This window comes from Xiphias gladius, chromosome 12 (genome assembly GCF_016859285.1).
Source record: "Xiphias gladius isolate SHS-SW01 ecotype Sanya breed wild chromosome 12, ASM1685928v1, whole genome shotgun sequence".
Taxonomy (NCBI): domain Eukaryota; kingdom Metazoa; phylum Chordata; class Actinopteri; order Istiophoriformes; family Xiphiidae; genus Xiphias; species Xiphias gladius.
In genome coordinates, this window is record NC_053411.1 from 18,594,521 (window position 1) to 18,620,812 (window position 26,292).

The following is a 26,292-nucleotide window of genomic DNA, read 5'->3' on the forward strand; positions in this document are numbered from 1 at the left end:
GTTCAGCCAATTACATTCGATTTAAATGACTCTTTGTGATAAAACGTGGCTCACATATGAACAAAAGACAAAGCCAATCGTTCACTAATAATGTAATAGGCTATTATTGGAAATAAATTGATTTTTTTGGATAAAAAAATATTGATTACTGATTTGTCATGAAATCATTCACTAAGAACTTAAGACTCAAACATTAGTTACTTCAAAGTATGAGCTGCATAGTTCCTTTTTTTTTCATTAGTTTTAACTGTCAGCTGTTTGTTCATACGTAAAATTATGACTATTATTATTATTATTATTCCTACTACCAAGTTCTACTTGTGATTTATTATTGTTTTACAGGAAGTTCATTTAGAATTATAAACTCACCTTCTCTTTCTCATCCTTTATTCTTTTGAATATTTTAACAGAATTATATTATTATTATTTAAGTAGATTTCAAATTGTTATACTCCATACTTTTATTTACTAGTACATTTTAATATTCTTTTATTTCTTTTATTTTATATTCATATATGAATATATCTTATATTCTTATATTTTTGTGTATATTCATAAATGTCTTATTTTTCTATATATTATGTATAATACATTAGTATTCTCATACTAACCAATGCTTTTTTGATGAAGGGATTTTTCTTAATGATTACCACGTCTAACTTTTTTAAGAAATCATTTCTCATCTTTCTTGTGGCCGTCGCGGACGTTCAGCGAGTCTAGTAATGATTTTCATCCCCAGATAAAATGCTGATCATCGCTAATCCATGTGAGCAGCTGACTGTCGATGCAGACGCATTTTTTTCATGTGAAGAATGAGTGAAATAAAAACCTTTACTGTGAAATGATAAATCTACATTAAACTAAGTGACAACGTTGTGCTGGTATGTGTTTCTACTTGTATTTCTTTTTTTATACTTTTACTTTAACTATACTTTTTCATTTCTATCTAAATGCTTTTTTTTTATCGTCATGCCGCTTTGACATTTTGTCTCGGTGCCTTTCATGTTTTATGTAAAGCAGTTTGAATTTGCCTTGTTGTTAAAAATGTGCTATACAAATAAACTTGACTCACCCTCCTTGATAGTCAAACAGAACTGATCATATGAATATTGATAACTGGCTCTAAAGGTTTCAATGATGAACTTTTCAATTATTAACATATTTATATTTAAGGGATTAATATCCAAAACATACTCGCCCGCCTGTCTGTTGTTGATTCACCACTGATGGATGAAAACGATCCTCCGCTTCTTCTTCTTCTTCTTCTCAGTTAATTTTGCTTCAGGATTTTTCTCTAATTACAGGTATTTTCTTGCAGTTATTTCTTCACATATTCGTCCTGTATCTTCTAGTTCTCGTCTTTTCTTCAGAAAATCTTGTTTGCTTCCATCTCGGGACTGTGAAACTCTACTTTTCTCTCCCTCTCTCTGTCAAATATATATACTGTACATATACACCCCGATTTTTCTTCTTTTCAAGGCTCTCCATCCTGCGACTCCTCCCTCTAACTGAATAAATATGATTGGACCGGGATGGATGCTTGACTGGGTGGATGAGCGTCTATGATCAGTTTGTTCCCTCCTTTTTCTTCTTTCGTTCTTTTGTCTCCAGACAGACAGAAGATGGAGATGAGGACGACGGTGTGAAACAGCAACGTAAGTGTCAGGTCTCGGATCGGCCACGGGTCACAGGTAATGGCAGAGGAAGGAAGAAAGGGACAAAAATGAAATACTGAAGGGCGACACACGGTGACAGCACACCGCACTCGCTGCCGTCCTATTTCCCAGCGTCGATGCTTGTCAGCTCTCCGGAAAAGCAGCAGTTGTGCACATTCGCTCCTCGGGTCAGGACACGCTGGCTACTGCACTTTGACAACAACTGTTTTGGCTGTGCAGTCATCCACTGACACACAAAAGTCCTCAGATCCTTTACTTAGGTAAATGTACCAATGCCCCAGTGGAAAATACTCCATTACAAGTACAAGTTGTGCATTCGAAATCCTACTGAGGTAAAAGTATTTAAGTATTATCATTTAAATGTACTTCAAGAATAAAAAGTAATGGACTGGTTTTGGAGAAGATGGATTCCTGTGACTTTTATATTATAATAAACTACATCATTGATCCTGAGTCGTGGAGGCTGCTCCAGGTGGAGCTGCTTTCAGCTACGTCAGAGACAGGGAGAGAGTTCAGTCCACTGGTTCCCAACCTGGGGGTCTGGCCTTTTCAAAGGGTCACCGGACAAATCTGGGGGGGTCTGAGAAGTTTAGAGTGGAAGTGTCTTTTTTGGTGGAACTGAAAACAACTCAAACATCTGAAACATGACAAGGAGACAAAACTATAACTAGACTAATAAAACTACTAGATTGTAGGCTACTTGAGTAAATGTACTTAGTTACAGTTTTCCACTGGTAAAATTGTGTGACGCTGACATGTATGTTGCGCTTAATGTCACAGAATAAAACAAACAAACAAAAAGACTCATTTTATTGCAGAGAAAACGAAAGAAACTGTTTAGCCAGAGCTGCAGTTTGCAACCCAGTTTCATCAGCAGTGTGTGTGTGTTTGCAACTGACGGCAGAATACGGGACTGTTTCTCAAGGAGAAGTCGAGCACTAACACGAAAGCAACTTGGGCGATTGTTTGGGGAGAAGCTGAACACGATCAGTCAGATCAGTCCGTGTTTCCTGTCTTTTGTTTTCTCTTGACGGATCCCCACTGTAACCACTGCTTGTTCTTTCAGCCGTTGGCCGACGAAGTGAGGGACTCTGCAGAGCACAAGTAGGAAAAGAAATAAACAAGACACCTGTCCTTGATGTGTCCGTCAGACTCTGTGTCCCCTGGGAAACAGCTTCCCGCTGGGAGGAAGGTTCCCCCCCTGAGGGTCAGATTGAATCAGGGTGACAGTAGGGCACCTGCCCTGCCGCCACACACCTACAGATAAAGAAAAAAAACCCCAAGGTTAAACGAATTATTATATCCAAAATGTCTTCGTGCCTTCATCAAGTTTTCACGTCGCAGATTTACACATTTTAAGTGAAAACAGCGGAAAACAATGCAGGATGCCGCCGTTTTCTCCGGTGAACATAAAAAGCTAAACGTACTGTGAAAAAGTCAAAATCCTCAGAAGCACAACAGACGGACTGAGATTGGCGATGAACAAACACAGGCACCATGTCAGAGAATCCAACATTTCAAAAAAGGAAACGTGCTCACGTGAAAAATGTGGCTCCTCTTCCAGTTCCTGCAGAAATTGTAATAATCCAAACAAATGAAAATATTTGTCTTTTCTCCTCATGATTTTGTGGATTATTTTCCTTTTTCGGTCTCTAGAAATCGGAAAAACAATAAAATACAATGTGTCACCGGTAAAAATGGTTCGGAGCTCACTCAGTACTTACAACTTCATTATGCTAAAACCTGAAATTGATTCTTGGCCCAGTAAAATGGAGCCAAGTCAAAATCGTTCCCCTAAAGTTGACATCGTACAGTGGCAAGTGCTGCTCAGCTGTAGGACAAAACCAAGTGTAGAACATTAAATCACGTATTCGATTCCTTCATATTCGGTTCGATTCAAAAGGTTTATTTGTCACTCAAAGGGCAATTTGAGGCGAGCGAGCGGCAAACAAATGTGCACACAGACAATTCATCGACACATAAAAACAATGTAAGAACACAAAAATTAGGAACAGCTGGAACGACCCGCACAAGGACGTGTGACGGCGGCCAACAATATCCAAACGTCCTTCTGTCGGTTGAAGTAGACGAGCAAGTAACTGAGTACTTTCGCTAAAGGTGGAATAAAACGTTGTCAGTGTTCCCTGATCTAAACCAGGCCGTGCAGATGCTGCCGAGCCCTTTTCACAGTCACATCTGTATTTTCTCTGAATCTCAATCCGTCATCAAACAGAAGTATTTGTGAGTCTGGACGATTTCAACACGTCTGCCACGAATAACTGCAGGAAGACAAAGAACACGAAGAGTCTTCTCGCTCCTTAACTGGTTTCTTTAGTTTAACACCATGGTGATTTCCATATTTACCAGGAAAGTCACTGAGATAATGAACAGTGGCTGAAGTCTGCGACGACGATTCCCGTCGCCACAACTGGATTGTCAGTGAAATGTCTGCGGCTGCAGCGAGAACGTGGCCGAGTTTCCTCCCGCTGCCGTTTGACTTTGTTGTTTTTTGCTGCTGAACAAACCGTGATCTGGTTCAGTGAGTTTGGAGACGACCACGCCGAGAATACAGGACCAGGACACACACACACAGACACACACAGGACAGCGAGGAGGTGGTACCCCTGCTGCGTTTCAAATACGACCCCTCTGAGAGGTTCTGGTAAGTAAGTGTGTCAATGAACAGCGGTGATCACTCACACACACACAGAGCGTTATCGTCTGATATTCTAATTAGTACGACATCAAAACAGGAAAGAGGTCCACCAGCTCCCAGCAGACGCGCAGCCTGTCCAACAGCCCTACCTTCACTGTGTGTGTGTGTGTGTGTGTGTCTGTCTTTACACCTCGGATCAACAATATAAGAAACTTTTCAGGTCATCTCAGCTCAGGGGAGGAAAAGCTGTGAAGTCAGTGTTTCTTCCAGATTTCCGGACGTCTCTCTCTTTCCGACGGGAGCCTTTTTCTTTTATTATCATTAATCGCAGAAGGTCATCAGACCCCTGGGCCTCGGTTGAGTCACTCAGAGACAGACTTGTCCCGCAGCCTCTCCAGCGCCGTCGTTGTCGTGAACCGTCGCCCCAGTCTCGGGTCCCATGCACTCTGCAGCCCTAGAAACAGTTTTATCCCTTCGCCCTGATCTAGTTTTATCTCGGAGGTCTGCAGAGACGTCCTTGGAGCTGACGGTTTGGTTTTTGTCCTGACACCAAGTGTGAATTGTGGGACCTTATATACTCCGGCGCGTGTCTTTCTAAACTCTGTCCAATCAGTTCATTTCGCCACAGATGGACTCCGGTCGAGTTCTGGACGCATCTCAAGGAAAATTAAACCAAGCAGGAGGCACCTGAACAAAGCGAAGGCTCTGAACACTTTTGTGTTTTCAAAAAATTTGCAAAAACTTCTGACAAGATTCACTTTTTGCATCGTGGGTTACCGAGCGTAGATTCATGTTCAAAAATGGCAGATTTATCCACTTAAAAATAAATCGACGACAGAATAAAGCGAAGGGGTCTGAATACTTTCTGAAGCCAAGTTGAAACCTGCAAAAAAAGAGTTTTGTGTGAATAACTCACTTCTAACGTGAAGGTCAGACAGAACCCTATAATTCTGAGTTCACGAGCTTGGACGACACGTTGTGCGAACTGGTTCTTTTCTCTGACAGAATTCCCTGACTACACGTTCAGGTTTACTGGGCCTGTCAAGTATTTATCTCCTTCATGAAGTGGGAAAACCGACCAGCCTGGTCCTTAACGAACAAGCCTCCCCGTCCCGTTCAGCTGCTGGTTTCCCCCCCCCGCTGTCGCTTTTCTGTCATTTGTCGCCACAAACGTCGGCTTCAGGGGATCTGGAGGTGGATTTTACACGACGCCGCAGTCTCTCTGTGTGTGTGGCGAATATTATGTATTTAACGGGACATTTTAAAGCGCTTGTGTGCGTCCCTTCGCAGATGGTTTGACTTTCGGCGTGTGTGTGTCCTCTGGCTCTACTCCCCCACTCTTCTCCCCTCCTTCCAAGTCCCTTATCCCACCCCTCCGAGTGGAAGCCCGAGATCCCTCCCCCCTTTATATCTGTGTCATTACACCGACCGAGTGTGTGAGGATTTCTCTTTGTAGCGAGTCCAACTTGGCACTGATGCAGTCACTGCAGGGAAAAGTGTGTGTTTTTAAGTGTGTGTTTAGATGTGTGTGTTGTGTCGCAGGTACAAGTAGGACAGCAGGCAGGGAGGAACAAGGACTCGGTGAGATGAAACGGGAAGTTTTTGAAATAAAACGGCGGTGAATATTCATAAGGGAGAACCAGAACAAAAACAGGACGCTGACACTTTTTAATTCATTCTTTTTGTACTTACGTTTTGTTTTCTTTTGACTTTCCTGCTTTTATTTTTACTCTTTTCCTGATGAACAGAGGGCCTCACTTAGGAAAACTCGTTTTTCGGCCGGATTAACGTATGGGGGAAGGGGGGCAACCCAAATTAATTTAGGAATATGCACCATATAAGCACATTATGAACTAACTTCATTTAAATCCGCACGAAAGATTATTCTTGACCCAACTCAAGGTCCACTTACGAGCTTCTTGTACATGCAGCTGTATCACATGGTCTTCATCGGGTAACTGAGTTACAAAGTACGATGACATGAAAAAAACAGCTACTGAGTTCGCGTTTCAACAGATCCATCTCCGTGACGACGGAACAGACTCCATTCGCTGATGAAGACTGTGCGATAACGGTCGAAAGCTCGGGAAAAAAAACGCTCGTAAGCGGGCCTTGGGTTGGGATTGTTTGGTCAAGCTAAAATAGTTATAGGTCTTAAGGCTAGATTTGGATATGGGACCTCTACAAATGACCAAAACACAAGTGACACATCATAAACCCGGAGCTTCTGGGGGCCCCTGGAGGTCTGGGGCCCTTTGCACAGGTGGTGATCCAGCCTTGTGTACAGGGGATTTCAGACTGTGTGTCCACCACTCTGCACTGCTCTGATACTCAATGAGAGGACACCCCCCTCCAACTGTTTAATGCGGTTACAACTTCAGGATTAAGGTCTGTCACTTCATTCTGCTGTTGTTTCTAAGATTAACGTGGGATTAGGTTGTTTTTAGGACATTTCGTGGCGTCAGAGTCAAGCATCAGGCCCCAGGTTTTCCTCTGCTTAATACATATATATTTTTATAGCCTACATCGGACCCTGTTTTGGCGTCTGAATGCGACGGTTTAACTGAAACAACCGAGAAAACCTGAGCAGCGCAGCCAAACACCTGAGGAAGAAACTAGCTGAATGCGATTCATCGACCAAATGTTTTTACTTAATATTTCTGTACATTCCCTCCTCTTCTTTTAAACACTGTGCAGCTTTTTCCACAGTAATATTTTTTAATATAAATTTCTATTTTATATTTATCCCTGCTTGGCTTCTGTGATAACTGCGTTTTCTCGAACTTGCACGGCAACGCCGAGGCAAAATCCAAATTTTGAGTTTCTTTATAAATACTCACATTTTCCAGCGTCTGCTACATGTATTTGTTCACCTTTTACACACAAGTAGACAAAGTGATAACCTTGTTTTTGATGCAGTTTTATAATGAAAGATAATGCACGATGACAACAGACATTTTGGGTGCGCTTGTGTGTGTATTTTAGTTTTAGGGGAATGCTGAGATGAGCGTTTTGATCATGGGATCATGGTCGACTGACACAGAAAGTCACTTGTGCACTTGGTTTCTGTTTTTCCCTTCATTAAGTGCTGCTGGTCATTTTGAAGAGTGGAGGCAGAGACAGTACAAGTCAGGGATCCTGTTGTGTCGCTGGGTGCTGGAGCTTCTCTTTGTTTTGGGGATTATATGTCTAATCCTCACTTCTCAGCCTCCTTCAGATTTGTCACTTACAGCAGGATGTGGAATCTGGTTTTCTATAGGAGACGCTGCTGCTGCTTCATCAGGAATTAAACTTAATCTGTCGTTCGGGAGCGGGACAAACTCTGACCGCAACGCCGGACGTCTCCTGATGAATAAACCCGTCATTTCTCTGTGTGGGAGTTTGTGTCATGGGGCTAAAGGGAAACACCAGAGTCAGCTGTCCTGTCTGTGATGCTAAGCTAGGCTAGCCACTCCATTGAAAGCAAGTGACAGGAGAGTCAACAGATAAAGAAAAGAGTTTTAATTGCCTCCACCAGTCACACCAGTCACTGCCAAGACGCTGTGAAAAGATGACGAGACCAAAGTTTTCCATCCACACTGGTGCTTTTTAAAACTTTGCCATCCACAAAAACCAAAAAACCAAAAAAACAACAAAAACATGTGAAGTCCTGCCCAGATTTTGTTCGACACAAACCACGTAAAAACAAAAAAAACAAACACTCAAATCAGATGCAGTGTGAACCGTGGTCTGAGGTGACAGGAGGAGGGAAAGACCGAGTAAAGGAACAAACAAGATTCCTGTTCGGCTGAATCAGCACATCACTGGTGTGTGTGTGTGTGTGTGACAGCAGCTTAAGTCGCTTTGTAGGAGATGTCTCAACACACACATGGAGAGCCTTGAGGGTGTGTTAGCGTGAGGACTTTTTTTTTTTTTTTTTTAAATTCACACATTAATAGAATTCCACAGAGGCAAAGCCTGAGGGCTTCACTCACACACACAAACACACACAAACACACACACACACACACACACACACACACACACACACACACACACACACACACACACACACACACACACACACACACACACACACACACACACACACACACACAATCATGATGCTGATGCAGCAGTAAAATGTTTTTCTTCTTCTGCTTGAAAACTTTTCTCACTTTTGTTCATTCATTTCCAGCATCTCTGGCCACTCATCGCTGCATGCACTCTATTTTACCCACACACACACACACATGCACACGCACACACACACCAGGTGTTCAGTTTATTAGGGACACCTAGCTAACACTAATTCAGCCTAACACAACAGTCCTGTCATAAACCCTCCCTTCATGAAGGTTCTAATGTTCAGTTTTTCCTCAAACTGCTTGTGGAGCTGTTGAGTTGCTGTGACTCACACCGAGACGTGTTTGTAGCACTTGGTCTAACCTCACTGATATAAATGGGGTGGACAAAATATTAGAAACACCTCTCAGTAACACAAGTCAACAGAAAGTTGAATCAGTTGAAAAGGTTCGACTGCAGGTGTTGAAATCTCTGGAAGTGCTACTTCCACAGACTGCCCACGGCGGTGTGACGCTACGGATGCTTTTTACAGCTTTCTGGCAACAGGTATTTTGGTTTAGTTCCGGTCCGTGTGTATTCGTTAACCTGCGCCGAGCTGCGAGCAGTCAGTTGGTGGGTTTCCATCCATCTGCTTTTATGTACATTAAGAAAAAAAACAAACAAACCTGTATGGAAATCTCAAAATATTGAAAAAAATTCACAAAAAAGTTCTGTTCAAATTTAGGCTACGCGTGGAGGTAAACCCGTCTCATTCCCTTAGACGCAATAACAAATCATTTCTCCCGTACAACCCGTCCCACAGCCAACTGACCAACCCAAGACACACCAAGTGACTGAGAGGAAGTCGTTGTCTGTTGCTGCAGGTGATTTTAGTGCTTGTGTTGTGTCAGCAGATTTTTTTTTTTGGCCTTTATTTCAGTGCTCTTACACGCCCTCAGGTGACCAGGTCACAGTCGCCTTCCTCCAGCGGGCGGATTTTTTAAAAATGTCGTGCGAACGGGAAACCTGGTTCCCCGGGTGGATTTCTCCTGGACAACGCCACGGTCTCCGCCACGGTTACAGGCAGCCATGTTTCCGATCAGCTCTTTTGTAAGAAGGCGTGTGGAGGACAAAACAGGTAACACAGAGTCACGTGTTTTACTTAAGTCAACTCACAACTACAAACTGCAAACAAAACAAAAAAACAAGATAGGTAATAAAATCCAAAGGTAATGTCGGAGGAAGGGGAGAAATCTGATTCCTGACCTGCTGCACATGTATGTTGACTTACCTGCGTAACCTGGGTCCTCTGAGTGACCTGGTTACCCAAGTAAACGTATTGTTTAACAGTCGACTCCACGGACCAAAGATTTCTGAGGTTTTTCTTTCACATTAAATATTCTGAAACAACTCCCTCCAAGTAAAAGAGTAGAAATATTTTACTGAAGGTAACACACACAACAACCAGCTGCTGATCTGTCTCACACACACACACACACACACACACACACACCATATGGCCCTCAGACAGCTGTCACCAACCAGCTGTGTGTGCATGTAGTGAAAATCAGAGAGTGAATGTTTGTTTTTCTACAGCTGATAACGCGTATAAATAAAGTTTTGATTGTCTGGACCTTTACTGACGGCCAACTTCACATCTTTCCAGGACTTTCCATGAGTATTAGTAAGTGTTTCCATGACTTATACACAAAAAAACCCCAGGACTGTCCCATCACCTTCCAAAACTAGAAGTCAAAGAGCTTCCACATCTTGAAACTGTTCTTCCTTTTTCGGTTCGTCGTGTTTCAGACTTCAGAAAATTACCAAATATTGTTTCCAGACTTTTAACTGTCTGGAAAATAACAAATATTCCAGGATCTCCAGGACAGTGGGGGGGGGGGGCACTGTGCTCCTCAGCAGGTAAAACTAGAATGCAAAGTGGTCATTTTTCTTCGGTTTTCCAATCATCTATCTCCTCCCGCCGCCGCTCTTCACGCGTCCTCTGTTCTTCTTTGTGGTTTTCTTCTCCCTCGTTTTGGCCCTGGGGGGTTTGGAAAGGGGGGAGGAGGTGGCTGTGTTTAAACTCACTGGTGGGTCCTTTGAGAAATCAGCGAGGGGAACAGCTTGAGGTGTTTCCACGTCATCGAACAGGAGGGTTTCTGGAAACTCAGTCACCTGAAATATAAAAGAAATTATTATTATTATTATTATTGTTATTAATACAAAACTGGATCAAGTCAAGTTTTTTTTTTCCTACGTGTTGTTTTATGGTTAAAACTGCTGTTGAATTATGAATTTAAAGCTCCCTCCCTCCTTTCCTTTGACTTCTCAACGGTTCTATAAATGAAAGCACCATTCGTTTCTCTTCTTTTACTTTAACACATGTTCTGAATTGAATGTGTTAACTCATGTACAGTGTTTAAAGAGTTTTTTTGCACTGAAATATTTTACTTTCATCTCAATGAGTTCTATTTTATTTTGAATTCTGCTATTTGAAATTTCCAGTAGGTAAAGTACAGGTTCAAAAAAACAAAACTCATTTGTTTGGCAGCTTCACAAATTTGGATCAACGTCTGACTGATTGATTACATTCATTGATTGCTTATCCTCAGTGGCCCAGATGTTAAGTTCTGAATTTTACCCATCAGATTCTGGCAACTTGGGGTTCTCCCACGGCGTTGAGGTTAAAGGAAAAATCCGGTCAAAACTCCACCAGCGGTGCTGTCGCGGCTGGTGGTTAAAATTGAGAAAAATATTACGTGTCTTACGGGGACGAAAGCCATGTTGTCACGGAGACAGGCGTCCTGCAGCTCGCCGCGGAGGGCGGTCACGTGACTGCGGTGGGCAGAGACTTCCTGCTCCAACCAATCGATCCTGGAGCTGCAGGTGTGACAGACCTGAGAGACGACGGAGAGAAGACTCTGCAGAGACAGAGAGAGAGAGATGGAGGAATAAACTGTGAGTGAACGAATGAAGGGATGAAGAGAGGACAGCAAGATGTCGTTCAAATAAAGAGAGAAGCAACAAAGTGATAGAAGAAGGAAATTAGGAAGGATGAAAGAAAAAAGATAAAAAGATATAGACAGACAGGTAGGTAGATAGATAAATATATAAAAAGATAGACAGACAGACTGATAGATAGATAGATAGAAGAGGTAAAATAGAAAGAAGACAAGACAAAGAGAAACAAACAAACAATCTTCCTGTTACCTGGCACGCTGCCACCTCAGGAGCTCCCATGATGCTCTCTGCTCCTCTCAGCTCCAGGTGTTCCCTTGGTAACGGCAGGGGGCGGGGCTGAGCTGACTGCGACCGCCATGATTGGACGAGACTTTCCCTGACCTGAGGATCACACAGTGTCGTGTCACCTCATGTCTACATATGTGTTTGCTATGTAAATATATACTGTGTGTGTGTGTGTGTGTGTGTGTGTGCTTACCTCCTTGTAGCTCGTCTCTGCAGCCTTCATGCAGCTGATCAGACAATCCTTACGTCTAAAACAGACAGAATAATCACGTAAAGAGTAGCTGCAGATCATGACAACACGAACATGCATTTTTCAGATTTTTACCAGCTTCTCTTTAAGGCAGATATTGTTTGGTTGTGAGATTAAACTAAGAAATATCTACTCCTACTCCTTTAACCTGTGAGAACACCTCCTAAATATATAGTTTCCTTGTTTTAAAAAAGTTTCTAAATTTCCTAGAACAAATTGCTCACTGTAGTTTTTAAATCAAACAAACAGGAGGAAACTGTGCATTTGTTGGAGACTATTTTTCAAAACCTTAAAACGAAAAAAACCTCCTCCGACAGAACGACAGGGGGGCAATATGCGTCTTACCGGGCGGCGTCCCTCAGCTCGTCCTCGGCTCGCTGCAGTCTCTCCTCCAGCTGCTTCCTCTCCCTCTGAACACCTGACAGGTGTTTACCCAGAATCCTCAGCGAGCGCTCCTTCCGACTCACCTCCTGCCGAGCCTCCAACAGAGCCTGAGAAGAGAGATGATGTACTACAGTGAGTTCACCATTACTAAAACCTTGCATTAAAGGGAAATTCCACATTACAAATTTCTGCTTTTTTATCAATGAAAGTAAAGTCAGTCTAATTATCCATCACTGTCATCAGTCATTTAACAACATTAAACGTTGCCAAATTAGCTACCAGCAGTTAATGTTTGCAGTGTGGCCACGGATGTAAAGACAACTATTATTGGGTTACTGTGATACTGAAGAAAGGTTAAAAATGTGATATTTCTCAGGCAAGTTCTGAAGACTCTTTTGTCTGTTATTTCTAAGTGGCTTTATGGACGTTCATTTGTGATGGACATCAGAGATAATAATGTCTGTGTGTTCAGATTTGACTGTTATGACCTGTAACAAGAAGAACACAGGACCAAGAGATTGATTGTCAGTGGCAATTTTACCCGTTTCAGAGTTCTCAGGTGGATTTGCTTCATCTCAGTTGTAACAGGTAGTGGATCCAGCATCCAAGAACCTATATAACCTCTGTTGCTGGGATAAGAGCGTTTAAGGTGTACCTGTGTGGTCTGGCTCAGTGTGTGTTGTGTGTCGGTCTGCTCGGAGGTGTGTGCGTTGACTCGCAGCTGCAGCGCGTGCAGCTGGTTGGTCTGTTCCTGGATCAGCGTCTGAGCCTCCTGCTCTCTGTTCAGAGCCTGACGGAGCTCCACGCACACACTGCGAAAACGCTCAGCTGGGACCTGAAAACAAACACACATACACACACACTCAGGCCTGTGATCATCAGACAGACAGTACAGGTGTGTGTGTTTGCAGCCTCACCGTCCTGCAGGTGTCCTCTCTCCCCTGTCGCAGTCCTCTCTTCAGATTGGCCACCTCCAGCCTCAGACTCCGCCTCTCCACCTCGGCCGAGTGCAGTCGTTGGCTGAAGAGCAGGAATTGCTGCTGGAGGGTGGACACCAGGGCCTGATGGGAGGACACATGCAGAGGTCAAAGGTCAGTAAGTGGACACACACACACACACACACACACACACACACACACACACACACACACACACACACACACACACACACACACACACACACACACGGATTGTCTAAAACATGGAGCTGTTTGAAAAGAAAAACTAATTGTGGACAGTTGTGACACTGCTCCAGCTCAGAAGCTCAGAAAACAAAAGACTTTTTCGTTTGGCTTTGGCTTTTTAAAGTCCCTGTTTGACTGGCATCCAACTGCGCATGTGTTGTACCATTTCCCCTTTAACATAAAGCACTGTGCAAAAGATTTAGGCACTAAAAGTAAAGTGAGGATGCTTTCAAAAATAACTAATGTCATGCAAAGTGCAACACAGAGAAAACAACTCATCAGTATTTGCTGTGACCCCCCTTTGCCTTTAAACCAGCACCAGTTCTCCTTTGGTGCACCTGCGCACAGTTTTTCAGGTTCTTGAGAGGTAGGTTGTTCTAAAGATCTTGGAGAACCTGTCACGGTTCTTCTGTGGATTCAGTCTGTCTCTGTGTCTTTTGTCTCTTCATGTGTTGCAGGACTATTTGTTCTTCTGGTCTCCAAAGACAGTTCTTTATGACTCTGGCTGTGTGTTTGGGCTCGTTGTCCTGCAGCAGGATGAATCTGGGACCATCAGGCGCCTCCTGACGGGACTGATGATGGAGAAGGATCTAAACATCTAATGTGCCTAAAACCTTTGCACAGTGCTGTATAAACTTCATCTAATCATTATCTAGTTTCAATGTTGAGATTTGTATTTCAAGAGAGGCCTGAGAACAAGAAACAAAACATAATCAGACAACCAGCAAACAAAAACAACACAATCTACAAAGAGATGTTAAAAAAACAAGTACTGTGATAAACAGGGTTTAGCTGCTGAAATGATGATGGGGCAGCATGACACTACGGAAACTCTCTGTAATCAAGTACAGACATAAGAGTTGACTGAACAATAGTTCTACGGTTAAGAAAAGACAGAAATCCTTTATTTCTATGCAGAAAGTGTAGTTTGATTTTTAATTGTTGTGTTTGTATTATTCACAGAGAGTGATGTGGGTCCCATTTCAAGTTTTGATGGCAGGATAGTCAGAGACACTGGTGAAAGTGGATCTTGGAGACTTGGGTCTCACGTGGATTTAAAACAAATAGTTTTAAATGGTTATAGTTCAAAAGTGATGATTGGAAAGCATCAAAGGCAGACTGAAGATGAGTTAGAGCCTGGGTTGGGCAGCGGCCCGGGCTGTATAAAACTGTATCGTCTGCATAGAAGTGGACGCTGACCAAAGAGAACAATGTTATTCATTTGTAACTGAAATAATAATAGACCAGGAATAAACCCCTGTGGTACCCCATTGGAATAAAATGCCAATCAACAATTCTATTTTTTTATTCTGTTTTTAAATAACTGATTAATAATTAAACCATAAAAAAATCTAAGTATTTATTGGAAAAACGCTTTTAAAATTTAACTTTTTTGTTTTTTTCCATTTATATTTTATGTCTCTTCCTATGAAATTACACCTCACAATCTTTTGTGACACAGTAGACATGATAGTACTCGTTAGTGCCCATCTGTGTTTGTGTTCAGTGACCTTTATGTTGGGTTGTGGAGGTGTCAGACTGTCCAGGCCGAGTCTAAGCCGGCCGCTCGGCGTGTCCTCGTCCGCTCTGGAGGACGCTGCGTCTGATTGGTCAAAAAGGTGATCCAGGAGGCGGGACAAACCTGAACGAGCTGCTGACATCATGTCTGGAGGGGAGGAGCCTGTAGAGCCGGAAAAGAGACGCCTCCTTCAACACTGTCCACTTCAAAAAACTGACCCCATACATATATGCTGTACATAGTGTGTGTGTTTGTAGTTACCAGTGTGTGCTAGCGCCCCCTGCAGGTCGGCCATGGAGGACTTTATGGTGGAGGAGAGACATTTAGAGCGAAGCCACCGGGCACATAATCCTTTACGACCTTCATCACCGTCATCATCATTATCTAAGACACAAAGAAAAACAAAAGCTATAGTCACAACACACAGATACAGTAAATCATCTATTACACAAGCTTTTGGTAAAAAAATTAAAAAATGCCGCTCTACATCCTAAAACATCACGCTGATGGAGTCATATAACAGAAACCCATAAAAGTTTTATCCAGATCATTATTGATTATTTTAAGAATCACAACATGTGAAATATTTTAGTTTGAGTTTCATATTTTAACAAACAAACACACTCCACGATTTTCTGTTTTCAGAACAAAGAATTAATAGGAGCTCCAGTGTGAGGATGGAGAATCTTGTACACAGATGTATTTGATAAGATATTGTTTATTAACTGTTACCGAGGTGAAGGTGAAGTTAATCGTGATACTGGTTTTAGGTCACTTTTGCCCAGCCCTACTGCACATCCAGTTCCTACGCTAAGTTTAGCTGAGACAGACAAACTGAGTCTGAGATGTCCTAAAAGGGCCACTGTACAGGGGACAAACCTGTTAACTGGTAACAACATGACATTTCCTCTGGCGCCATCATCGGGACAAACTTAAGAGCAGCAAAGTTGGGATGCAACTAACGATTTTTTGATTTTTTATTTAATCGATTAACCAGCTGATAATTTTCTTGCAATGTGATCAGAAAATAAAGTTTCATGAAGACCAAGATAACGTCATTAAATGTTTTGTCTGACAAACTGTCCAAAACCAAAGACATTCAGCTCATTATATCGTTAAGACACAAAAAGCGACACATTTGCATATTAGAGCAGCTAAAACCAGTGAATTTTTGTCTTTTTTTTTATCTGATAAGTCAAAGTAGGTGCTGATTAAATTTCTGCCGATTATTTGATCCGCTGAAGTAACATCTGCAGTTTTATATTTCTCTTGTGAGAACTACAGCCTCACGGGGACACTAGTGTGGCTACAGACTGTTGTGATTACTCAGTCGATAAACACAAAATTCATCACAGAAGATTTTGATAATCGATTAAATAATTTGTCAAGCAAAACTCCTGTCATCATCTAGTTCATCTGTTTCATATGACAGTAAACTGAACATTGATTTTTTGACATCTGAAGATGTAATTCTTCCCCAGTTGCAGCTTTATTCATCTCCCACTAGTTTCAAATTAATTCTTGTTTTTATAAACCGATATCTAAACTTTTTAACTGACTTATAGGGGAGAACTGACGACATACCTGCACTCAATATGTCTTGACCCTTCTGTGTTGCCGTAGCTGACTCTCCACAGACGCACACAGCCGTACTGCCGCCTCCTCTCTCCAGCCGAAACAACACTGTTGTCTTTTGAGCCAGTGCACACCACCTCCTCACCGCCAACACCACACACACACTCCTCCTCCATCTCCTCACTGCCCTCCTTCCTCTTTCCTCCTCTCCCTCCACCTCATCTTCCTCACCTCCCAGAGCGTCAGCCAGCCTCCTCACCTCCTCCTCCAGCGCCTCCCTCTCTGCCAGACGTCTGGAAAGGAGGGTTTTCTGCTCACAGAGTGTTTGCAGACGGCGGTGGGTGTGTTTTAATACCCCGGCCAGCAAGGCGCATGCTGACAGGAAGGAGGCCGACTCCTTACGGCTTCGAGAGACGAGGCCCTGGAGCCGGGAGAGGTCAGAGGTCAGGGAGGAGCAGTGGCGCTCCAGAGAGGAAATGTGATCACGGAAAGATTCGCACTGAGAGTGACACACCTGAGAGAGAGAGAGAGAGAGAGAGAGAGAGAAGATGAAGTCTGTTACCATTCGACTTAAGGAAGTTTTAGCAACTAAAAGTAAAGTGAGGATGCTTCAAAAATAATAATTCATCAGTGAACTCTTTGCTGAACTCCAAACTGCAGTAAATTGAAGAAAACCTAAATCAGATCAGTATTTGCTGTGACCCCCTTTTTAAACCAGCACCAGTTCTCTTTCGGTGCACCTGCTCACAGTTTTTCAGGTACTTGGCAGGTAGGTTGTTCTAAGGATCTAGGAGAACCTGCCACAGTTCTTCTGTGGATTCAGGCTTCCTCAGTGTCTTCTGTCTCTTCATGTGATCCCAGACTGACTCCGTGATGTTGAGATCGCAGCTCTGTGGGAACCACGTGGCTGTGTGTTTGGACTCATCCTGCTGCAGAGAAAATCTGGGACGATAAGAAGCCTCCTGATGGTGTTGATGGTGGTTAAGAATCTAAACATCTAATGTGCGTAAAATTTTGGCCAGAGCTGTATGATGCTTCTGAAGAGCGAAGAAGCTGGAGCAGATTCCTAAACCGCTAAAACAGTGGTCCCGAATTGGCAGGAAAAAGACCTGCTCCTGCAACATCAACTCGTTAGCTTGTCAAAGACGCTAATGAGACAACAGAGTTGTTTTCTTTTAACGATCTCCTCAATGTAGCTCAACATAAAACGCAAAAGTGTCCCGGATGATATAACCAGACTAAAGACGAATCCGGTTGGTCGTCAAAAGCTGGTCGTTTCCAGCTTCAAAAACGTAAGGATTTGACGCTTTTCTTTGTTATATAGTAAAGTACTTTCTTCGAGTTGTCAGCTGTTTTTATGGCATTTTTCCTGTCAAACTGGACTCTCCAGATATTGAAGAGTTATCAGAAAACTGGATCAGGACATCCATAGCGTATCTATCGTTTTTATAAATCCAGTACCATTACCACCTCTATCCATTTTTTTCCTGCTCTCTGCATTGATCTAATCCTTAGATTTTATGGCTCTTACAGTGCCTGTGCTTTTGTAGACAGTAAATGGCTGCCGTAAAGTAAATTTCTCCTCTTGGGGACAATAAAGTTGGAGGTAAAGTGATGATTTTAGTATCTGTTATCACATTACTTCTAAAGGGACACTCTTCCTTCTTTGTCTTCGCAACTATCCAAACCTCCACAGCTCATTCTGCTGATTCAGCTCCGAGCGTCTCTGTCGCTGGAGGGAGAGACGACCGACTGATCAGTTTTATGAGGAATGAAAGCACCTGGGGGATGAGCGTTTTACCTGCAGCTCGTTCTGCAGCTGTGTCACAGTGTGTGCGTGTCGGCTGCTCCAGGCCTCCTCCCTCCTCATCGCACTCTCCTCCAGACGAGACAACACACACTCCTGACTGCGCTGCAGCTCGCGCACACACGCGCTCTTCTTCTCGCACACACTCTGCAGGTGGGCGATCTGCAAAGAGTGGGGAGGAGGGGTCGGTGGAGAACGGCAGGGACAGGTGAACATGACGGTTAGCCGCATTAGGGCCGCCAGAAAACTGACCAGGGAGAGACAACTTTCAGGTCGCAGATCTTAACCACTGGGGTAAAAAGGCTTCATGGTGTAAATTACAGGGTTTTTAATGGGGGGAGCTCCGATAATACCATTCACCATGGCGACGAGTAAATAAACAGCAGAGCCTCCATTTTAATCCAGTGGTGCTAAAATATTAATGTGTAATAATGAACATTTTTCTTCACAAAAAAACAAAAAAAAAAAAAAAAAACGCAGCAGCACCAGTGAAAGAGCCTGAGCTGGAGAAAAGAGTCAATAAGTCATTAACACTATAACATTTTATTCAGCGTCGTCCACTAGACCACGTTACTTAGCAGACTTTAATTTCATTAATGGATGGTGAAGTGCTGGAATCCTACGGATTGTTAGATTAAATGTTTAAACATATTTATTCAGCTGTAACCTGATGGGGACAAAGTGCTGCTGAAACAGAGTCAGTTTACAGATCTATGATTGTTACCTCATGGTCTGACCCAGGAACAGCCTCGTGACTTTTGGTGATTTGCATTCGAAAAAGCATCGAGGTTAAAACTGAGCGTACATTTTTTTAGACGTCTATTTTACATTTAAAAATCTTGCTCAACAGAATATAAGGACTATATTTCAACATGTAGTAAATTTACATGACGGTCACGGTTCGGTCGAGGTCGGACCCGATACCAAGCAGGAGCACAGCGGCACGGCTCCACACAAAAACCCCCACTGGTAAGACGCGTGGCAGCAACGGTTCACCTTGCTTTTGGCCTTCTGGAGGTCAGAGGTCAGCCGGTCGACCTGTTCGTTGATGACATCGCACAGCTCCTTCCAGGTGAAATTACCCAGGATGCTGTGGGGCTGATTGAGGAGGACGCAGCCGGCCAGAAGGCGCTGGTACAGACAGTAGAGGAAGGACAGACAGGCCTAATGCACACACACACACACACACACACACACACACACACACACACACACACACACACACACACACACACACAGTGGGATACTGTTTTATAGGATTTACTCAGCATCATAAACAGTGTAATTAAATGCTTTGTACTTAATGACATTATGCTGCTCTATAGTACAACACACAGGGAAGACATGGGGGCTATGAAGAAAGAAAGAGAAAACAAAACAAGGGAAGGAGGGAGAGAAAGAAGTGGATTCAGTGATCTAGAGAAGAACGGAAACAGACTCGAACAATCGTCTGCGTTTTAACTAGTGTGCATGGCAGCTCTGGATGAGCATGGACACCACAACACACATCAGTTGACAGCTTACTTTATTTAGAGTAGATGTTTAATATTTAATAATCAGAATTTGAGCATTTCCATAATGTTCCCCTCCCTCACAGATTCGAGCGACGCTTTTGTCAGTTCGGTCCGTTTATAGCAGATGTAGCACATGTAACACCAACTAGTTAAGGGGCAAATTTCCTCCAAAACAGACAGCGAACATGCGTGCAGCTCATTTAGTGTCAAACTGTGAGGGTGTGTGTGTGTGTGTGTGTGTGTGTGTGTTAGCTCTCAGGCCTGTGAAGATACTGACAAGGATGGATTAACTCTCTCGGGGGCCCCGGGGCAAAAAATGAACTGTGAGCCCCCTCGCACACACATTTCCCCCAAACCAACCAGACTGTTAGTTTGAGATAATTTGTGATAAAACACACATTTGTTTGAGGATATGCAACATGTCAGCCTAGAATCAATACTTAATAACAAGTACAGTTCATTTCCTTTCATGATACTTAACTAGTATTAAAAAAGTGTTAGCGCCTGAAAGTCTGGAGTTGGCAGTCCAGTCGACACACAGAAAATACACAGCGGGGAGCACAGCTTAGGCTGGATTTATATCGTAGCTCTCAATGTGAAACACATACTCAGGAAGCTACTAGTGGATAAGTGCACAAGACGGCTTAGGATTTTTTATATAATTCATGAGTACACTTTGGCCCCAGTGCCCACTAGATCAAAAAGTCTCTAAATCGTCAGCGGCATCAGCACGTGTTGATATTCCCTTCAGTCACAGATAGTGGATTTGACTGCCGGTCAAGTGAAGCCTGGTTGGAAATGAAAAGAAAAGGAGGGAAAACGCGGGAAGAGCAGGGAGAGGAGGTAGAAAAACAACTGGAAATGTGGGAGGACAGTCAGAAGAGAGGGAACAAAAGAAAGGTAAACATATAGAATCACCTCTGACTCTTTCTGGTAGTGGTCAGTTATCTTCTGGACTTCTGCCATCCTCTGCTCCCTCTCCTTCTCCTTCTCTCTCTCACTCTCCTCCCTCTCTTTCTGCAGCGTGGCCTGCAGATCACGGCTCTGCGTCAACCAATCAGAGCTCTCCTGGCGAAGGCGAGTCAGCTCCTCCTCCAGTTTGACCAACACCTGCTGAGAGTCCTGAAGAAAAGAGACAGGCTGAACGGTCGTCCTAAACTCGTTCGTTTCCCAGTTAACTCTGGTCTGGGATCAGCCGTTTACCTCGAGCCGTCTGCTCTGATCTGAGGTCAGCTGTCGGAGAGTCTGGTTCTCCTGCTGCAGCATCTCTGACGCTAAAAGCAGATCCTGGACCTGCCGGGGAAAATTCAGGCGAGTCAAAAAGACGACTGAGTGAAACGCATCGTGAGCAGAGAGAGCGTGACTCTACCTGCTTCTCAGTCCCCTCCACACTCTGGCGGTAGCTGCCAACCGTCGCCTTCAGCAGCTGCAGGACGTCAGCAGAAGGACTCTGTTTCCCATCATGCTTTGCAGGTAGAACGCAGCCTCCAGACACACGCAGACACAGACAGAGTGAGAAACGACCCGCTGACATGTGGCCGTTTACAGCAGGTGTACTGTTTGTTAACTGTTTACCTGTACTTGAGCTGCTGTGTTGTTGGAGTGTTTCTCTGACCTTCTGCACAAAGTTCACACGTGCCTCTTCAGTATCAGACTGCCCCTTAGTTGCCTAATCTCACGCACACACACACACACACACACACACACACACACACACACACACACACACACACACGAAAGATCTAAGGGTCAGTCCACTAAAAATCAAACCAAACATTTACAGAAAATGTAATTGAACGATTAATTGAGGGAGGTGGGAGGTGTGTCCTTGAATCAGCCTCTCCCTCCCATTGTTTTTTTTTAACTAACTGTGTGTGTGTGTGTGTGTGTGTTAGTTACCTGCTCCAGCAGTGAGCGTGTGTTGGCGTGTTGTTTCTCTTCTTCCTCCAGCCTTTCTGAGAGGTCAGAGGTCGTCTTCCTCTCAGTTTCCAAAGCATCGCTCAGGTCAGACTTACACTGCTCGTACTCTGCCTGCAACCTGCACACACAAACCGAACGCAAGCAGATTAATACAACTGTGACATACAAATATAATGTTGATTAAATATTTTACTAAAGTGTGATATTAAATACATATAGAAACTCAGATGATCTCATGAAAAGACAAAAACACGATGAAAACAGACTACAAAAAGACGTTTTCAGTATTATACTCCAGACACCCAACGGTGTCCATTTCATTTTAATTGTTGTATTTGTTTTCATTTTGTCATTTTTATTTCTCACCACTTCGATTTTCCATAGTTTTTTTTTTTTAACCTGTCACTTTCCTCTGTTTTATTGTTGAGTGCTTTGTAACTTTATAAGTAAAAGTTATTATCAAATTTGGTTTTTGAAGAGTTGTGACCCATGTGTGGGACAACATTAAACATAACACTAGGAACCAATTAAATTAACACCAATAAGTATAAACAACGACACAAACATACGACATTTGAGAGATGAAAAATAAAAATCAAATTTATAGAAACGCAACCTGGAAAACAAAAAGAAATGTGGACTATCAACATGAAATGAAGTAGTGAGCACTGTCATCAAGCCTGTAGTATGAAACTTGATTAAAACATTCACTTCATGTAATAATTCATCCTTTAGTCTCCACATCTCCTCTGCAGGTTCTGGTGACTTTCCAGCCGATACAAACCCGATGCAGTTTCATCTGTGATAAGCTAAATGTCGCTGTTGAATCAGTCAGTTATTTTTAAGTGACGTGAAAGCAGAGCGAAGAATTTGTTGCTGTCGCGTTGTGATCTCACCGCTCCAGAGCGCGCTCAGTGCTGTCGCTCCTCTCTCTCTCCAGGCTGTAAGCTCTCTCCACCTCTCTGAACTGAGCCCTCAGCAGCTCCAGGCTGCGCTGCGCCTCCTGCTGGCCGGACCGCTCCACCGACACCGCCGCCTCCAGGTCCCGTACCCGTAGCTACCGGGTCCCATGATCACACAGAGGTTTGATCTTACAAGGGTTAATTAACTCATCTCATTTAGTGTCTTTTCTTTTTTTTTTTCCCCTCAGTTTCTGAGAACATTTCCTGGAAGAAATTCTGTAATTTCTTACTAATTACAGGTAAAACAGAAACATGGTTCTGAGGCAGTTGTTACAGTTTAGTTAGTTTTGTTGAGTTTTTTGAGCTTCGGTCAATTTCCAGAGGAATTCCCCGTTAAATTTCATTTATTTTTGGAAACCTTAATTTCCACACTTGTTGAATTATATGCCGCCTGTAGACAAATCCACATGCATTTTTTGGCACTGTTCAGATGACCTGCTGTGGCCTGACTCTGTAAAATAGGCCGGGGAGGAGGAAAGTGAACCTGTAATTACTACAACATTACATTGTCCTTTCCAGGAAACGTCCGAGGAATATACAATTACATATCAGCTCGTTTCTGAAAATAGGAAATAGGAAAATATATAGATATCAGGAAATATTGTGCATCTACGGGACCTGTAAGTTTTTGTGTTTTTCTGTTATAGTGTGTAATGATGTGTTATTCGGGCTGTTTTTGCCTTTGTTAATTCCACATTCTCATCAGTATTATAATCCTTTATATTTTCATATCCTTGAAGCCAGCGGTTGATACTATTTATTAATTCGATGTCCGTACAGTTTTTGAATGAGCTCTCTGTCATTTCCTGGATTCAAACCGCCTTCACACATCATCACATTATGATCAGAGTCACAGGAAACGATGCAGCGTGTAATCCAGCGTTACTGTTTAAAATTTGATGTCGCTGACATCAGCCTCACGGTTTCCTGTTTGCTGTCAGACAGCTGTGTCACGGCTGGATTAAGTTACTGCTGATGCTAACCCAACATTTCCTACAGCTGCTGCCTCACATTCGAGAGACTTCCACTGCTGAAACTCGGGAGGGGGGCTTCTGCTGCGAAGCAGAAACGGGAACCGCACCGCGGTTAGCGCTGACCTTAATCGTTCATCAGAAACGTGTCTAAAAAATGAGTCATTTTCTGAATTTTTTGGAAGCGAATCAGCAAATTTAAATATTACAGGTAACTGTGGACTATTAAAACAACCTAAGTTTTTTTGGCTGCACTGTAAACAGATACACCAGCCGCCCTGGGCAATACTGCACCTAATTATGGGCGTGATCGAAGCAAACCTGAATTTAGGAAAGAGAAAGTGTGTGTTTGTGTGAGTGTGTTACCTGGATGATCTCAGAGTTAAACTTGGACTCCAGGTGAGCTGCTCGCTCCGCCTCGACGCTCGACTCCAGAGACCTCACCCACTGATCTGACGCCTGGAGAGAAAGAAACCGTAGATAAATCTGCCATTTTTTCACCTCACTCTCATCTGTCTGTTCCCATTTCCATCGCTTCCTCTTCCAACTAATCTTTTTCCATCCTTTCTTTCCTCGGTTTTTACTTCCTTAACTGCTTTCACCATCCATCTCCTCTTCCCCCCCTTTAAAGTTCTCTTCTACCTTCCCTCCCTCCCTCCCTCTCCTCACCTCCTTCTCCCTCCTTCCCCTCTCCTCTCTCTCCATCAGGTATTTCAGTTCGTCGGCCTGTCGTCTGTTCGCCTCGGCGTCCTTCTCCCTCTCCTTATGCACCTCTGCCAGCCTCCTCTCTGACTCCTCCAGAGCCTCCTCCTGATCCTTGAAGCCGAACCGGCACAGAGAGCAGCTTGGTTTAGATTTCACCGAGCCTGATTCACTTCCACTCATGAATCTGGGTCATATTTTCTTTGTTTAAGAGACAAACCAGCTTTGTCATAAAGCACAAGCAATTTTCTGTTCTTTTTGGTACAAACTTGACATAAAAACAGCATGTGAAGTAAAGTGAACCAACTCAACACCAAACATGATTAAAAACCACAAAACCGACTCTTAATCTTAACTCTGTGTGTGTTCGTTTGACCTGCAGTAGTCGGTGGAGTCGCTGGTTTTCGGAGCTGAAACTTTGAATCAGTTTGTCTCGTTCCTCAACCTCCTGCTGCAAAGCATGCTGGTCCTCCTCCATGGCCTGTCGGGTGATGTCCAGAGCTTTGTTCAGCTCCTGCAATTTCTGCTGAAGCTCTGCTGTTCGCTCTGACACACACACACACACACACACACACACACACACACACACACACACACACACACATATATTGGCACTCTTACTATCACTGATTTTTCTCCTGATTATTATTATGTCCCCTAAACCCCCTGGAGGGTGTGTTTGATTTGTTTACCTGTGAGTGTGTGTTTGTCTCTGCTGAGCTCGGCAGCTTGGTCCACGTCTCTCTGGCTCACGGTCAGCTGATACTGAAGCTCCACCCTCTGAGCTTCACCTCGCTCCACTGAGGACCTCAGCCGGGTCAGCTCCGCCTGCAGCCTGCACAGCTGAACACACACACACACACACACACACACACACACACACACACACACACACACACACACACACACACACACACACACACACACACACTTTACATTCACACTCATATAATGTCAAAAATACATAACCATTAACTTCAGAGACCAGAAGGAGACAAGGAGTCCTGCAGCACATGGTCTGGCCCCCACAGAGCCCTGATCTTAACATCATGGAGTCAGTCTGGGATCACATGAAGAGACAGAAGACACTGAGACAGACTAAATCAACAGGAGAACTGTGGCAGGTTCTCCTAGATCCTTAGAACAACCTACCTGCCAAGAACCTGAAAAACTGTGCGCAGGTGCACCGAAAGAGAACTGGTGCTGGTTTATAGGAAAAGGAGGGTCACAGCAAATACTGATCTGATTCAGTTTTTCTTCAATTTACTGCAGTTTTTATGAAGTTAACTGATTAATCATTATTTTTTTAAAAGTATCCTCACTTTACATTTAGTTCCTAAAACTTTTGCACAGTGCTGTATGTACAGCTCCACTTCGTCCCGACTCTCAAAGTCCACAGATGAATCTGTTTTCACTTGCACTAAAAAAAAACAAACAACCCAGTTTGCAGTTGGAAGGAGCACCAGGAGCTGGTTTTTAGTGGTACGCTGCAACAGAGGTCTGGTAAGATCCCTTCCTTCTGACGCCACATCCCCAGATTTTTTTTTAATTTTCAGACCTATGGTGTTCAAACCCAACCAACCCTGACTCAGGTGATGTCACTTGATTTAAAGGCTTTATACAACTGTTTTCACATATGCAGTAGTAATCCGCTGCACCTGAAAACACACACCGATGTGTAAAATCAGTGGAGTTCACCTTTACTGGCCTAAAAGCACTTGAACTGTCCGTTGAGTCCTTTGTCTCTCACCTCCTGGTTGTGGTTGGACGTCAGCTCCAGTTTTTCCTTCTCCAGCTGGTTGACTCTCCACCTCAGCCTCCCCATCACCTCACTCCCATCACCTCCGTCCGACGCTGCCCTCCTCCCTCCCCCATCCCTCTC

At 43.5% G+C, this 26,292-nt stretch overlaps 1 protein-coding gene across 2 annotated transcripts; it reads right to left on the minus strand.

Moving 5' to 3' along the window:
* Positions 1-2,568: 2,568 nt before the first annotated feature.
* Positions 2,569-26,282, minus strand: LOC120797226 (coiled-coil domain-containing protein 171-like). 2 transcript variants are annotated; one of them, XM_040140686.1, is made up of 25 exons: positions 26,161-26,282; positions 25,103-25,253; positions 24,787-24,956; positions 24,378-24,524; positions 24,075-24,167; positions 22,672-22,832; positions 21,755-21,893; positions 21,431-21,524; positions 21,225-21,340; positions 21,059-21,148; positions 20,774-20,977; positions 19,338-19,505; positions 18,336-18,503; positions 16,544-17,048; positions 15,221-15,343; positions 14,952-15,121; positions 13,174-13,317; positions 12,912-13,091; positions 12,218-12,363; positions 11,816-11,870; positions 11,587-11,718; positions 11,145-11,297; positions 10,465-10,551; positions 3,216-3,328; positions 2,569-2,933 (listed from the first exon to the last, which is right to left on the minus strand). In XM_040140686.1, exons 1-25 carry the CDS (start codon positions 26,233-26,235, stop codon positions 2,885-2,887), a joined length of 3,633 nt encoding a protein of 1,210 aa, XP_039996620.1. In that variant the 5' UTR covers positions 26,236-26,282; the 3' UTR covers positions 2,569-2,884. The 2 variants fall into 2 exon arrangements, with proteins under 2 accessions (XP_039996620.1, XP_039996621.1); XM_040140687.1 differs by lacking the exon at positions 3,216-3,328.
* Positions 26,283-26,292: the final 10 nt, after the last annotated feature.

What these genes read in the sequence shown, in the direction of transcription:
- LOC120797226 (XM_040140686.1), bottom strand. Translation starts at nt 26,235, where the DNA reads ATGGGGAGGCTGAGGTGGAGAGTCAACCAGCTGGAGAAGGAAAAACTG. An exon ending in ATCAGAGCAGACGGCTCGAG is followed by an intron (nt 20,978 to 21,058) that starts GTAAACGGCTGA and finishes TCTTTTCTTCAG; the next exon opens with GACTCTCAGCAGGTGTTGGT. An exon ending in ATTTCTCAAAGGACCCACCA is followed by an intron (nt 3,329 to 10,464) that starts GTGAGTTTAAAC and finishes TCCGATTTCTAG; the next exon opens with AGACCGAAAAAGGAAAATAA.